The sequence below is a fragment of the Branchiostoma belcheri genome, unplaced genomic scaffold (genome assembly GCF_001625305.1).
Source record: "Branchiostoma belcheri isolate BF01 breed outbred unplaced genomic scaffold, Haploidv18h27 scaffold179, whole genome shotgun sequence".
Classification (NCBI taxonomy): Eukaryota; Metazoa; Chordata; class Leptocardii; order Amphioxiformes; family Branchiostomatidae; genus Branchiostoma; species Branchiostoma belcheri.
This window is the reverse complement of record NW_017803257.1, coordinates 249,091-262,359: the sequence shown is the minus strand read 5'-3', so window position 1 is coordinate 262,359 and position 13,269 is coordinate 249,091. Positions and strand designations below refer to the sequence as shown.

Sequence of the window (13,269 nt, the reverse complement as noted above, 5' to 3'; positions counted from 1 at the left end):
CTACGTAACACAATACGATATAGTACTAAAGGAATAGAATAAACAACGAACAACAAGAACAAAAAAAATACAAAACAACTTTATGAGTATGGCACTTTTTATAGGTTAATTATACGTCATTATCGTTAGTTCTCGCGCAAGATAGACTCGCCACAGCACAGAAGCTAACACTGGCCTCTACACAAAACCCTCTAACAATACTAGCCAACTAAGACATGGTGGGAACTTCTGCATTCTAACTTAGCTATATATACATCTGTATAGATTTAAGGTGTTTCACCAGTGCACTTTGCTAGGTGGCGAACTAAAGTTACTTTCCGTGATGTGGAATATCCGCAGTGGTCACACTTGTAGTTTTTTTTTTACCCGTATGCCTTCCCATATGTATGGAAGGGTTGCTGCTCCGAGCTGACCTGTTACCAGTGTGTTTAGCCATGTTTCGGCACCAATGGATATTCCGTGTAGCAGCGTAGTCGCACTGGTCACAGATTTAGGGTTTCTCACCACCATGCGTAGCTATGTGTAGTTGTAAAGACCTCTTATGCGCAGAAGAATAGTTACACTGATCACATTTGTAGGGTTTTTCTCAGCACAGATCTATGAGCCGTCCTAAAGCCACACTCCCCGCACATGTGGGGTTTGTCTCATGTATGTTTAGTCATGTGTCGGTCTAACTGAACTTTCTGTGCAGCAGAATAGTCACAGTGGTCACATTTGTAGGGTTTTTCCCCAGTATGTTTTCTCATGTGCCTGGATAGGTTACGTCTGTCAGCCGTTCTGTATCCACACTCCCCACACATGTAGGGTTTGTCTCCAGTGTGTTTAGCCATGTGTTTGTCTAAATCGCCTTTTTGTTGCAGCAGAATAGTCACACCGGTCACACTTGTAGGGTTTTTCTCCTGTATGCTTTTTCATATGCCTGGATAGGCTAGACCTGTCAGCCGTCCTAAAACCGCACTCCCCACACATGTGGGGTTTATCTCCGGTATGTTTAGCCACGTGTTTGTCTAAATTGCTTTTATGTGCAGTAGAATAGTCACACTGGTCACATTTGTAGGGTCTTTCCCCAGTGTGCTTTTTCATATGCTTGGATAGGGCAGACCTGTATCCTGTCCTGAATCCGCACTCCCCACACATGTAGGGTTTGTCTCCAGTGTGTTTAGCCATGTGTTTGTCTAAATTGACTTTCTGTGTAGCAAAATAGTCACACTGATCACATTTGTAGGGTTTTTGTCCGGTGTGTTTAGCCATGTGCCGGTCTAAATTGACTTTCTGTGCAGCAGAATAGTCACACTGGTCACATTTGTAGGGTTTCTCACCTGTATGTTTTCTCATATGCACGGTTATGGTAGATCTATCAGCCGTCCTAAAGCCACATTCCCCACACATGTAGGGTTTGTCTCCCGTATGTTTAGTTATGTGTCGGTCTAAATGAAGTTTCTGTGCAGCAGAATAGTCGCATTGGTCACATTTGTAGGGTTTTTCTCCTGTATGTTTTCTCATATGCACAGAAAGATAAGAATTGTGGGCTGTCCTGTATCCACACTCCCCGCACATGTAGGGTTTGTCTCCAGTGTGTTTAGCCATGTGTGAGTCTAAATGGCCTTTCCGTGATACAGAATAGTCACACTGGTCACATTTGTAGCGTTTGTCCACAGTACCCTTCACCACAGGCCCGTCCGTCTGCTCTGTTTGACTCTGTACGGAAGGTTGGACAGAGTTTACCCCGTACGTTTCCTCCGATAGAATGTCCTCTTCCTTGTCCTGCTGTCCCCCGTGTCTGTTGCCGGGTCCTCGCTGCTGCTTGTCTCGTTCCCAGGGTGCACAGTTGGCAGCTCGTCCACAGGAATCTCACAGCTTCTCGGGTCCATCATTTTTTTTCTTAGAACGAAAACAAAATATTCGAAGTTGAAGGATAAGAGAAAAAGGTTTTTGATACAGCATAGTACCTATGTCTATATTCTTAGAACTCAAGGAACACACTGACCAGTATGTTTGTAAATGCCAGTAATCCTTCACATTAAAAAAAATCATGAGTATCCTTTGTGCTATCTGGAACATATGATAGTAACAGGGCAAAGGCCACCAAATGGCGCATGCCCAGAGGGCCCAGTGTGAGACCCCCCTTGATAACCGCATCCAAACCAACTGAAAACATCCTTTTTTTGGTACGTGTTTATAAATGGTGGCATTTTCCAGCTGGAGAGTTATTTCTATTTCTATTAACTTGAAAAAACTGGCTGTTAGGGTTGTTTTGGCTGCTTGATAGGTTCTAAAACTAATCCCATCTTCTTGTCTTTGTGGTCTTCAAGGGGGTCGAGAGGTCATGCTGCCAGTGTTCGCATTTGCCGTGCCAGGTTTCGCTGGTCAAAAAGTGAAATTTTTGGACTAAATGGACAATTTGGAAGTTGGACTACCCTGTCAATATGTGTTTGCAATAGTTGAACACTCAAGTAGGTGATTGTTGACAGCTCAGTTCTTAGATGTTTTCCATATATTCCAATAGGGGCTGGAATTAGTGGGCTGTGCCCTGACAGAACTTTAGGGAGGGGGGTAAGATTGACCATTGTAGCTTATATTTGCCTAAATTAGTTCTTTGGGTTAGGAGCAGGCTTCATGTGACTCACTGGACTCAGATTTGCTAAAACTATTCTTTGATTTTAGTGTTTTTGACCATTTTTCTTGGATTTTGTAGCCTTTATTGACAGTGCAGTATGTGCTGTCCTTAAACAGTTTAATAGGCAAATCTAACATCTTTAAGATGCACCTTTAGATGCCTTAGTGGAGAAAAGGTACTCAGCTAATGCCAGGGCCAGCAAATTCTTACTTTTTCCTCTGTTTTTCTTACTTTTATCTCAGTAATATGGACCCCACCAATAGGCTCAGACCAGTGCCCTAGGCCAGGGAATGGGCCACCAACACCTGTCATCAAATGTATTCCCAGGGGACCATTTCTCATCAGAGATCTTTGACACTTGGGCTGAGAGTTTACAACCCTTACCCGGTTTATGCGAAAGTATTGAAATCTGTCAGTTTTGAACTTGAACCCCCTGACAGGGCAAAGGCCACCAAATGGCGCATGCCCAGAGGGCCCAGTGTGAGACCCCTTTGATAACCGCATCCAAACCAACTGAAAACATCCTTTTTTTTGGTATGTGTTTATAAATGGTGGCATTTTCCAGCTGGAGAGTTATTTCTATTAACTTGAAAAAACTGGCTGTTAGGGTTGTTTTGGCTGCTTGATAGGTTCTAAAACTAATCCCATCTTCTTGTCTTTTGGTGGTCTTCAAGGGGGTCAGAGGTCATGCTGCCAGTGTTCGCATTTGCCGTGCCAGGTTTCGCTGGTCAAAAAGTGAAATTTTTGGACTAAATGGACAATTTGGAAGTTGGACTACCCTGTCAATATGTGTTTGCAATAGTTGAACACTCAAGTAGGTGATTGTTGACAGCTCAGTTCTTAGATGTTTTCCATATATTCCAATAGGGGCTGGAATTAGTGGGCTGTGCCCTAAATGTCCTATCTAGGTCGATGTGCCCCCCTCCCCATGTATGCCTTAGATAATTCACGCGTCACGATTTGAAGTATCTGCTGCGGTACCGCGACACAGCGAGTGTAGGAGGTACACAAAGGTCTTACCTGTCTTTTAAAACTGCCCAGAGTGGGTTTAGAGTCGAAGTAAGTTGGAAATGGCCTCAGATTGGAGAGAAATGACGCCCTCGCACGGGTCAAAATGGCGGACAAGCGTAATCACAGGTCAAATGAATACAGGGACAAAGGTTAAAGTTGTCAAACCTGATTACCCAGATTAGTAGCTATTTGACGGCTTGATGGATATTGCAATTTTGTCCATCGGTTAAAACGAGGATTTATTCTTTAATTAAGACACGTGTAGTAGATAAAAAGAAGAAAAAAAGACGAATAGAAAATATTGACGTTGTAACATTCTTATATATTATAATAGCATGTAAAAAATGAGCCAATACATACGGATATATCGAAACTATCACTGCATATAATATCTTTTTTCTTCTTTTCGTGTTTTTTGGCCCTTTAATCTCGGCCACAAATGATTTAATCCTAGAATAAACTGTCGTTTGAACCGAAAGACAAGATTACAATACCCGGGAAGACGTTCTAAGGACATAAACCTGGATCTGGGTAATCAGGTCTTTCAACTTTGACCTTTGACCCATTTGTTTGGTTTGACCTTTGATTACGCTTGTCCGCCATTTTGAGCCGTGCGAGGGTGTCATTTCTCTCCAATCTGAGGCGAATTCCAACTTACATCGACTCTAAACCTACTTTTGGCAGTTCTGAAAGACAGGTAAGACCTTTGTTTACCTCCTACACTCGCTGTGTCGCGGTACCGCAGCAGATACTTTAAATCGTGACGCGTGAATTATCTATTGGTATACATGGGGAGGGGAGGGGGGCAGATCGACCTAGATAGGACATCTGATGCTCCATAGTTTTCTAACGTAATTAATCACTAGTCTTTCCCAACGAGCCGCAAGGTTTGTGTCTGGTAACTACAAACACTCAAGCAGCATTACTGCCATACAAAACTCACTTGGTTGGCCAACGCTCCAGCAACGGAGACAACAACAGCGTCTATGCCTCCTCTACAAAGCAGTCAACAATCTTATATCCATTCCTCTACACCACATTCTTACAAGAAACACAAACCCAACCAGAGGGCACCAGCTACGTTTCAACACACTACACTGTAGAACAGATACCTTTAGAGGTAGCTTTTTCCCACGAACAGTGATCGAATGGAACGCCTTACCTGACCATCTGGTAATGGCTAAGTCAATTGAACATTTCAAAGCTGGGGTAGCCAGTCATTATGGCTTCCCTAGCTGTACCCAGCTGTAGGAATGTGGTCAATCCCCAGCCATGACTTCTGTATATAGTCATTGCACTTGTTTTTGTTATTATTTGTACTTATTTTTTTTCCTCACCACCACCACCGGTCACGCTGGGGAACGACCACTTCCCTAAGCACTAGACCCCGCGAGGGGTATTGCTTAGTATTGTATAGAACTAGAACTAGAACATACTGGCCATTGTGTTCATAGGGATACAGGAATATGGTCATGGATAGTATGGACACGTTTTCAAAGTTTCAATTTGGGAAATTTTATCTTTGCTCTCAGAAAATTATGGACCGGAGAAACAGTGAGATTCCTGTGGACGAGCTGCCAACTGTGCACCCTGGGAACGAGACAAGCAGCAGCGAGGACCCGGCAACAGACACGGGAGGACAACAGGACAAGGAAGAGGACATTCTATCGGAGGAAACGTACGGGGTAAACTCTGTCCATCCTCCCGTACAGAGTCAAACAGAGCAGACGGACGGGCCTGTGGTGAAAGGTACTGTGGACAAACCCTACAAATGTGACCAGTGTGACTATGCTACTGCATATAAATGCCATTTAGAGCGGCACATGGCTAAACACACTGGGGACAAACCCTACCTGTGTGGGGAGTGTGGATACAGGACAGCTCACAGGTCTCACCTAACCGTGCATATGAGAAAACATACAGGAGAGAAACCTTACAAATGTGACCAGTGTGACTATTCTGCTGCAAAGAAAACCAATTTAGACCGACATATGACTAAACATACTGGAGACAAACCCTACATGTGTGGGGAGTGTGGTTACAGGACGTGTCACAGTTCTGATATATCCAAGCATATGAGAAAACACACTGGTGAAAAACCGTACAAATGCGACCAGTGTGACTATTCTGCTGCACAAAAAGTCAGTTTAGACATACACATGGCTAAACACACTGGAGACAAACTCTACATGTGTGGGGAGTGTGGATATAGGACGGCTGTCAGCTTTAACATATCCAGGCACATGAAAAAACATACTGGTGAAAAACCCTACAAATGTGACCAGTGTGACTATTCTGCTGCATTGAAAGATCACTTAGACCAACACAAGGCTAAACACACAGGAGACAAACCCTACATGTGTGGGGAGTGCGGATTTAGGACAGCATCCAGGTCTAACCTAAAAGTACATATGAGAAAACATACAGGTGAGAAACCCTACAAATGTCACCAGTGTGACTATTCTGCTGCAAAGAAATGTCATTTGGACAAACACTTGTTCAAGCACACCGGAGAGGCTCCCCACATGTGCGGGGAGTGCGGATACATGGCTGCTGATAGGAACCATCTAACTGTACATATGAGAAGACATACAGGAGAGAAACCTTACAAATGTGACCAGTGTGACTATTTCTCTGCACATAAAAGTGATTTGGACCGACACATGGCTAAACACACCGGAGAGAAACCCTACATGTGTAAGGAGTGCGGACACAGGACAGCTGACAGATCCAACCTCTCCAAGCATATGAAAAAACATACTGGGGAAAGGCCCAACATGTGTGGGGAGTGTGGGTACAGGACAACTACCAAGGCTAACCTTCGCAGGCATATGAGAAAACATACTGGCGAAAGACCTTACCAATGTGACCAGTGCGACTATTCTGCTTCAGAGAGAAGTGATTTAGAGAAACACATGACTAAACACACTGGAGACAAACCCTACTTGTGTGAGAAGTGTGGATATAGGACAGCTGATAGAGGTAACCTCTCCAAGCATATGAAAAAACATATTGGGGAAAATTCCCTACATGTGTGGGGAGTGCGGATACAGGACGGCTAACAAGAATCACCTAACTGTACATATTCTGCTGCACAGAAAGGCGATTTAGGCAAACACATGGCTAAACACACCGGAGACAAACCCTACATGTGTGAGAAGTTTGGATTTAGGACGGCCGACAGGTCTACCTTATCCAGGCATATGAAAAAACATACAGGAGATTGACCATACGGATGTTAGCATTGTAACTATTCCGCTATACAGAAGCGGTCTTTTGACAAACACATTGCTAAACACACTGCTAAGAAACCGAATATGTGAGCGTAGTGTGGATGGCTAACATATCTCATCTGTCAACGTCCCGCATAGGAAGAACCATGCAGGAAAGAAACCACACAACCAGTTCGGAAGTTTCTCAATTTTAGCCGAACATACAGGTGAAAAATGTTACACTGGTAACAGTTGTGCAGTTTCGTCAGCATAAAATAATAGTCTTCAGAGAATACTATTATTTCTCAGAATAGAGACTTCACATCGTTAATAAACATTCAAACATGGGAAGCCTTACATTTCTGAGGAGGGCGGAAACAGTTCTGCTAACGGTCAGCCCGATTTAACCACAAAAAAGAAGTGTACGTTTAATAGAAAATCATACTTGTGTGTTAAAGTGACTGACATGTTTGTTAAGGTTAGAGTGTTTGGATGTCACTGTAGAAAAATGAAAAGAGTTATGATGCTTGTGTTGATAATGTTGTACATCTATTCTGTGGATAGGGTACTGGAATACTTATGTTACATTCAGTACGCAATGAGAAAATATTGATAGACTAGCACTAATCATCAATAATACTAATACTCGAAAAAAACCCCACTACTTCCCATTGTAAAGTAGTTCTTTAGACTTAGGTTTAGATACTTTACATATTGTATTACAGTGCGAAACGAAATAAAGGTACTGAAACCGTTTCAAACTGCCTGTACATATCTGTTTGTATTCAATTCGCTCACGTTGTGAAATAAGCTGATATATACACATATCTCGTAACTAGTCATCATCACAATTGTAACATCCACTTTGCAAACATCTTTTTATAGTCTTTTTCTTCGCACATATACTACTACAATTGTAGTAAATGCAGCAGAAACAGTTGTTCAAAGTGATAGAGCAGAGAAAAGAGCAATATATCATGCAAGACGTCCGTAACGACAAAATCCTGGATTTGGGTAATCAGGTTTGTCAACTTTGACCTTTGCCCCATCCGTATTGTTTGTCACCTTTGATGACGCTTGTCCGCCATTTTGAGCCGTCCGAGGGTGTCATTTCTCTCCAATCTGAGGCGATTTCCAACTCACTTCGAATCTAAATCTACTCTGGGCAGTTTTGAAAGACAGGTAAGGCTGTTTTGTACCTCCTACACTCGCTGTTTCGCGGTACCGCGGCAGATACTTCAAATCGGGATACGTGAATTATCTAAGGTGTATATGGGGGAGGGGGGGGGGGGGGGCGAGGATCGACCCAGATAGGATATCTGATATCCAATATCACTGGTCTCTTTCCAAATATACTGGCTATGGGGGTCATATAGACTGTGGGCATAAATAGTATGGATATATCATCATGCATGAATTCCTTTTAGTTTTGGTCTTATATAGAAACGGATAGTATGTAATTTACGTTGTCGACGCTTCAATTTAGGAAATTTTGTCTTTGCTGTCAGAAAATTATGGACCGGAGAAGCAGCAGCGAGGACCCGGCAACACAAACGGGAGGACAGCAGGACAAGGAAGAGGACATTCTATCGGAGGAAACGTACGGGGTAAACTCTGTCCATCCTCCCGTACAGAGTCAAACAGAGCAGACGGACGGGCATGTGGTGAAAGGTAAGGTGGGAAAACGATACAAGTGTGAACAATGTGACTATTCTGCTACATATAAAAGCAATCTAGACAAGCACATGGCTAAACACACTGGAGACAAACCCTACATGTATGGGGAGTGCGGATACAGGACGACTGACCATTCTCATCTTACTGTTCACATGAGAAAACACACAGGAGAGAAACCCTGCAAATGTGACCAGTGTGACTATTCTGCTGCACGGAAACGTGATTTAGACCGACACATGTCTAAACACACCGGAGACAAACCCTACATGTGCGGGGAGTGTGGATACAGGACGGCTGACAGACGTAACCTATCCAGGCATATGAGAATACATACAGGTGAGAAACCGTACAAATGTGACCAATGTGACTATTCTGCTGCACAGAAAGTCAATTTGGACACACACATGTCTAAACACACTGGAGACAAACCCTACATGTGTTTGGAGTGCGGATACAGGACAGCTTACAGGTCTGCCCTATCATTGCATATGAAAACACATACTGGGGAAAGACCCTACATGTGTGGGGAGTGTGGATACAGGACGGCTAACAAGAATCGCCTAACTGTACATATGAGAAGACATACAGGTCAGAAACCGTACAAATGTGACCAGTGCGACTATTCTGCTGCACAGAAAGTCAATTTGGACACACACATGGCTAAACACACCGGAGACAAACCCTACATTTGTAAGGAGTGCGGATACAGGACAGCTTACAGGTCTGCCCTATCCTTGCATATGAAAACACATACTGGGGAAAGTCCCCACATGTGTGGGGAGTGTGGATACAGGACAGCTGAAAGGTCCCATCTAACTGTACATCTGAGAAAACATACAGGTGAGAAACCGTACAAGTGTGACCAGTGGGACTTTTCCGCTGCACAGAAAAGTGATGTGGACAAACACATGGCCAAACACACCGGAGACAAACCCTACATGTGTGGGGAGTGCGGATATAGGACGGTTGACCATTCTCATCTTATTTTGCACATGAAAAAACATACAGGAGAGAAACCTTACAAATGTGACGATTGCGATTATTCTTCTGCACGGAAAGGCGATTTAGACAGACACATGACTAAACACACCGGAGACAAACCCTACATGTGTGGGGAGTGCGGATACAGGACGGCTTATAGACCTAACCTATCAACGCATATGAGAAAACATACAGGAGAGAAACCCTACAAATGTGACCAGTGTGACTATTCTGCTGCCCAGAAATGCGATTTAGACACACACATGGCTAAACACACCGGAGACAAACCCTACATGTGTGGGGAGTGTGGATACAGGACAGCTGACAGGCGTAACCTATCTAGACATATGAAGAAACATACGGGAGAAAGGCCCTACAAATGTGACCAGTGTGACTATTCTGCTGTACGGAAAGGCGATTTAGCCCGGCACATGGCTAAACACACCGGAGACAAACCCTACATGTGTGGGGATTGCGGTTTTAGGACAGCTGACAGGTCTAGCCTATCCAGGCATTTGAAAAAGCATACAGGAGAAAAACCGTACAAATGTGACCAGTGCGACTATTCTGCTGCACAGAAATGTCATTTAGACACACACACTGCGAAACACACAGGAGACAAACCCTACATGTGTGAGAAGTGCGGATTCAGGACGGCTGACAGGTCTCACCTATCCAAGCATATGAAAAAGCATACAGGACATTGATTATACAGATGTGAGCAGTGGGACTATTCCGCAGCACGCAAAAGACATTTGGACCAACACATAGCTACAAACATTGACGATAAACCCTTACCAGTGTGACCAGTGTGACTTTCAGTGCTGTACTTTATACAAACACATGGCTTAACACACTGCTGACAAACCTCGTATGTTAGGGTAGTGCGGATGGCAAAATTATGTACTGTGTCACGCATATGAGTAACCAAAGAGGAAAAAAACCAAAAAACTAGTTTGGAACTGCCTTTTAGTCGACGATACAGGTAAAAACAAATGTTACAAGGAAACAGATTTGATGATTCGCCAGCATTTAAAATTAGTCTAGATCTTCATATGGTTAAACATTAAAACTTAATAAACCCGTGAATTGTGAAAACACTGCTGATGACAGCTTTTGCTGTCGTACCATAAAAAGGAGCGTACGTTTGAAAACCCCTTCAAATGTTTCTTGCGTGTCAAAGTGACTGATATGTTTGTTAAGATTAAAGTTTTTTTCTGTCACTTTAGATAAGAAATATGATACTTGTGTTGATAATGTTGTACATTACTCGTATTACTCGCATTTTTTTGTACATTACTCGTATTCTGTAGACAGGTTACCGGAATACATATGTTACATTCAGTACGCGATGAAGAAATATAGATAGAACCAATCATCATAATACTCGAACGAAGAAAACACTCCTTCTCATTGTAAAGTTTTTTTACACTTAGGTTTAGATACATTACATATTGTATTATAGTGCGAAAAGAAATAAAGGTACTGAAACCGTTTCAAACTGCTTGTACATGTCTATATGTATTCAATTCGCTCACGTTGTCCTTTCCATTATAAAGTAGTTCTTTAGACTTAGGTTTAGATACATTACATATTGTATTATTGTGCGAAAAGAAATAAAGGTACTGCAACCATTTCAAGCTGCTTGTACCTTACCTTACCTTACCTAGCCCCATGTACATCTTTACATCTTTATATTTACATCTTCATATTCAATTCGCTCATGTTGTGAAATAAGCTGATATATACACATATCTCATATCTACTCATCAGCACAATTGTAACATCCACTTTGCAAACATCTTTTTATAGTCTTTTTCTTCGAACATCTACTACTAAAATTGTAGCAAATGCAGCAGAAACAGTTGTTCAAAGTGATAGAGCAGAGAAAAGAGTTGGTGAATACAGCAAGGATGCTGCCATGATCTACTCCGCTCACCTATGTAGTGGAGTAGTGCTGTGTTGCTTGAGGAGATGGATGTCATCAGACGGTGCAACCTTCCTTGGGCGTTTCGACCCTCAACCGTGACGCCCTCGAGTTGTTGGGTCCAGCAGTGGCGGCCAACTCACTGCACATCCTCTCCGCCAGGCTTCCAGCAACTTTCTTCTCTTCTACTCCATAACCAGCAGGATGACCTCTCTGCCGCCTCACCCAGCTTGCGAACTGCGACCTTTCTCTCTTTCCCTTTCACACCTATGGCGGTGAACAGCTTCCATACTGACTGGGCCGGAAAGCCCCTGCAACCCACTTCTACAGGAAACAGCCACGCCTGCCATCCTTTACTTCTGCACTCATCTGTGAGCTCCTGATACTTGTTCTTCTTCCTCTCGTACGCCTCTTCACACCTTTCTTCCCAGGGGACAGTTAGCTCGACGAGAACTAACTTCTTCTCAGCTTCTGCCCACAGCACTGCGTCTGGTCGTAGCTTTGTCTGAACTACTTTGGGGAACTGCAACTTCCTCCCCAAGTCGACTCTGAGCTCCCATGTCTTCGCCTTCTCCAGAATGTTGCCTACTTCTCTAGATCTGCCTGTGATCGTTCTCCTCTCCCCCTCTCTTACAAAGGCGATTGTTGACCCCGGCCTCGTGCTTCCCTGTCTCTTTCTCTTCCTGGCTTCTTCTAGGGAGCATGCTAACACGGTCAACACCTTGTCGTGGCGCCAGCGATACCGACCCTGGGCAAGAGCCGTTTTGCATGAAGACAGTATATGGGCCATGGTGCCTCTCTCCCCACAGAGTTTACATGCTGGGTCTTCTCTTAGCCCCCCATCTGTATAGGTTGGATGGTGAAGGTAAGGTGTCGTAAACTGATCTTAGCATGAAGGATATGCGATAAGGTTCGAGATTCCACAGATCTGCCCATGAGATTTTCTTGCTGGGAAGGTTCCACTTTGTCCACGCACCCTGTGTTGCCATCTGGGTTGCCTTCGCTATCCGCTTTTCTTCCTCTAGCTTCCTAACTTCCTCCTGAACTAGAGACCTTCTCTCCTCTCTGTTTGCCTTTCCCCACTGTTGGAAGTGGGTGGAACCTAAGCCCTGTCTTCCGATGTTGGTAATTCCGATGATGTCTCGCAACACCAGCATTCCCTCTGCTTGGTCTACCAGTGAGTCAGCTTTGAACCTCCGACCTGCTCTAGTTGTGACTCCGGCATCTCTAACTTTCTGGTCGTGAGAGTCCCTATACAGCATGACAGTTCTGCATTTGGCTACTTTGTACTCCTCCTCCACTGACGACAGCGGGAGCTGCATCTGCCCTGCCTTTGTATACAGCCCTATCGCGGTAAAGCTTGGCGGCACTCCTAACCACCGCCTCAGATGCTTGTTGATTTTCCTCTCGATCTCTGCAACAGACGTTAGTGGCATCTCGTAAACAGTTAGCAGCCACATCAATCTCGGCAACAACCCATTCTGGTACAGCCACGCCTTAAACTTCCCTGGGAGGCCTGATTTCTCTATTCTCCTTAGCCACTCCTGGGTCTGTTCCACTGTACTGTGGACATTTCTCTTGTCTGTAAGTGTTTCATCGTACCACTTGCCCAGGCACTTGATTGGGTTGCCTTGTATTGATGGGATGGGGTCTCCCTGCACGTATAACTTGAATCTTCCTGAGATCTTCCCTTTCCTTATCACCATGCATCTAGACTTCTTAGGTTTGAACTTCATCCTTCCCCACGTTGCCGTGCGATCCAACTCTGCCAGCATCCACCTCGCTTCTATGTGGGAGAGAGAAAAGAGCAATATATCATGCAAGACGTCCGTAACGACAAAATC

General features: G+C 44.0%; 1 protein-coding gene and 2 pseudogenes across 2 annotated transcripts; 2 read left to right on the top strand and 1 right to left on the bottom strand.

Annotated features, from left to right (window-relative positions):
* Positions 1 to 24: 24 nt before the first annotated feature.
* On the bottom strand, positions 25 to 1,878 carry LOC109467251 (annotated as a pseudogene).
* Positions 1,879 to 4,209: 2,331 nt separating this feature from the next.
* On the top strand, positions 4,210 to 9,128 carry LOC109467245 (gastrula zinc finger protein XlCGF57.1-like). Of its 2 annotated transcripts, none has more exons than XM_019765188.1 (3): positions 4,210 to 4,325; positions 5,161 to 6,700; positions 9,078 to 9,128. In XM_019765188.1, exon 2 carries the CDS (start codon positions 5,167 to 5,169, stop codon positions 6,688 to 6,690), a length of 1,524 nt encoding a protein of 507 aa, XP_019620747.1. In that variant the 5' UTR covers positions 4,210 to 4,325; positions 5,161 to 5,166; the 3' UTR covers positions 6,691 to 6,700; positions 9,078 to 9,128. The 2 variants fall into 2 exon arrangements, with proteins under 2 accessions (XP_019620747.1, XP_019620746.1); XM_019765187.1 differs by having other exon boundaries at positions 5,161 to 6,710; positions 9,088 to 9,127.
* LOC109467248 lies at positions 7,922 to 9,609 on the top strand (annotated as a pseudogene).
* Positions 9,610 to 13,269: the final 3,660 nt, after the last annotated feature.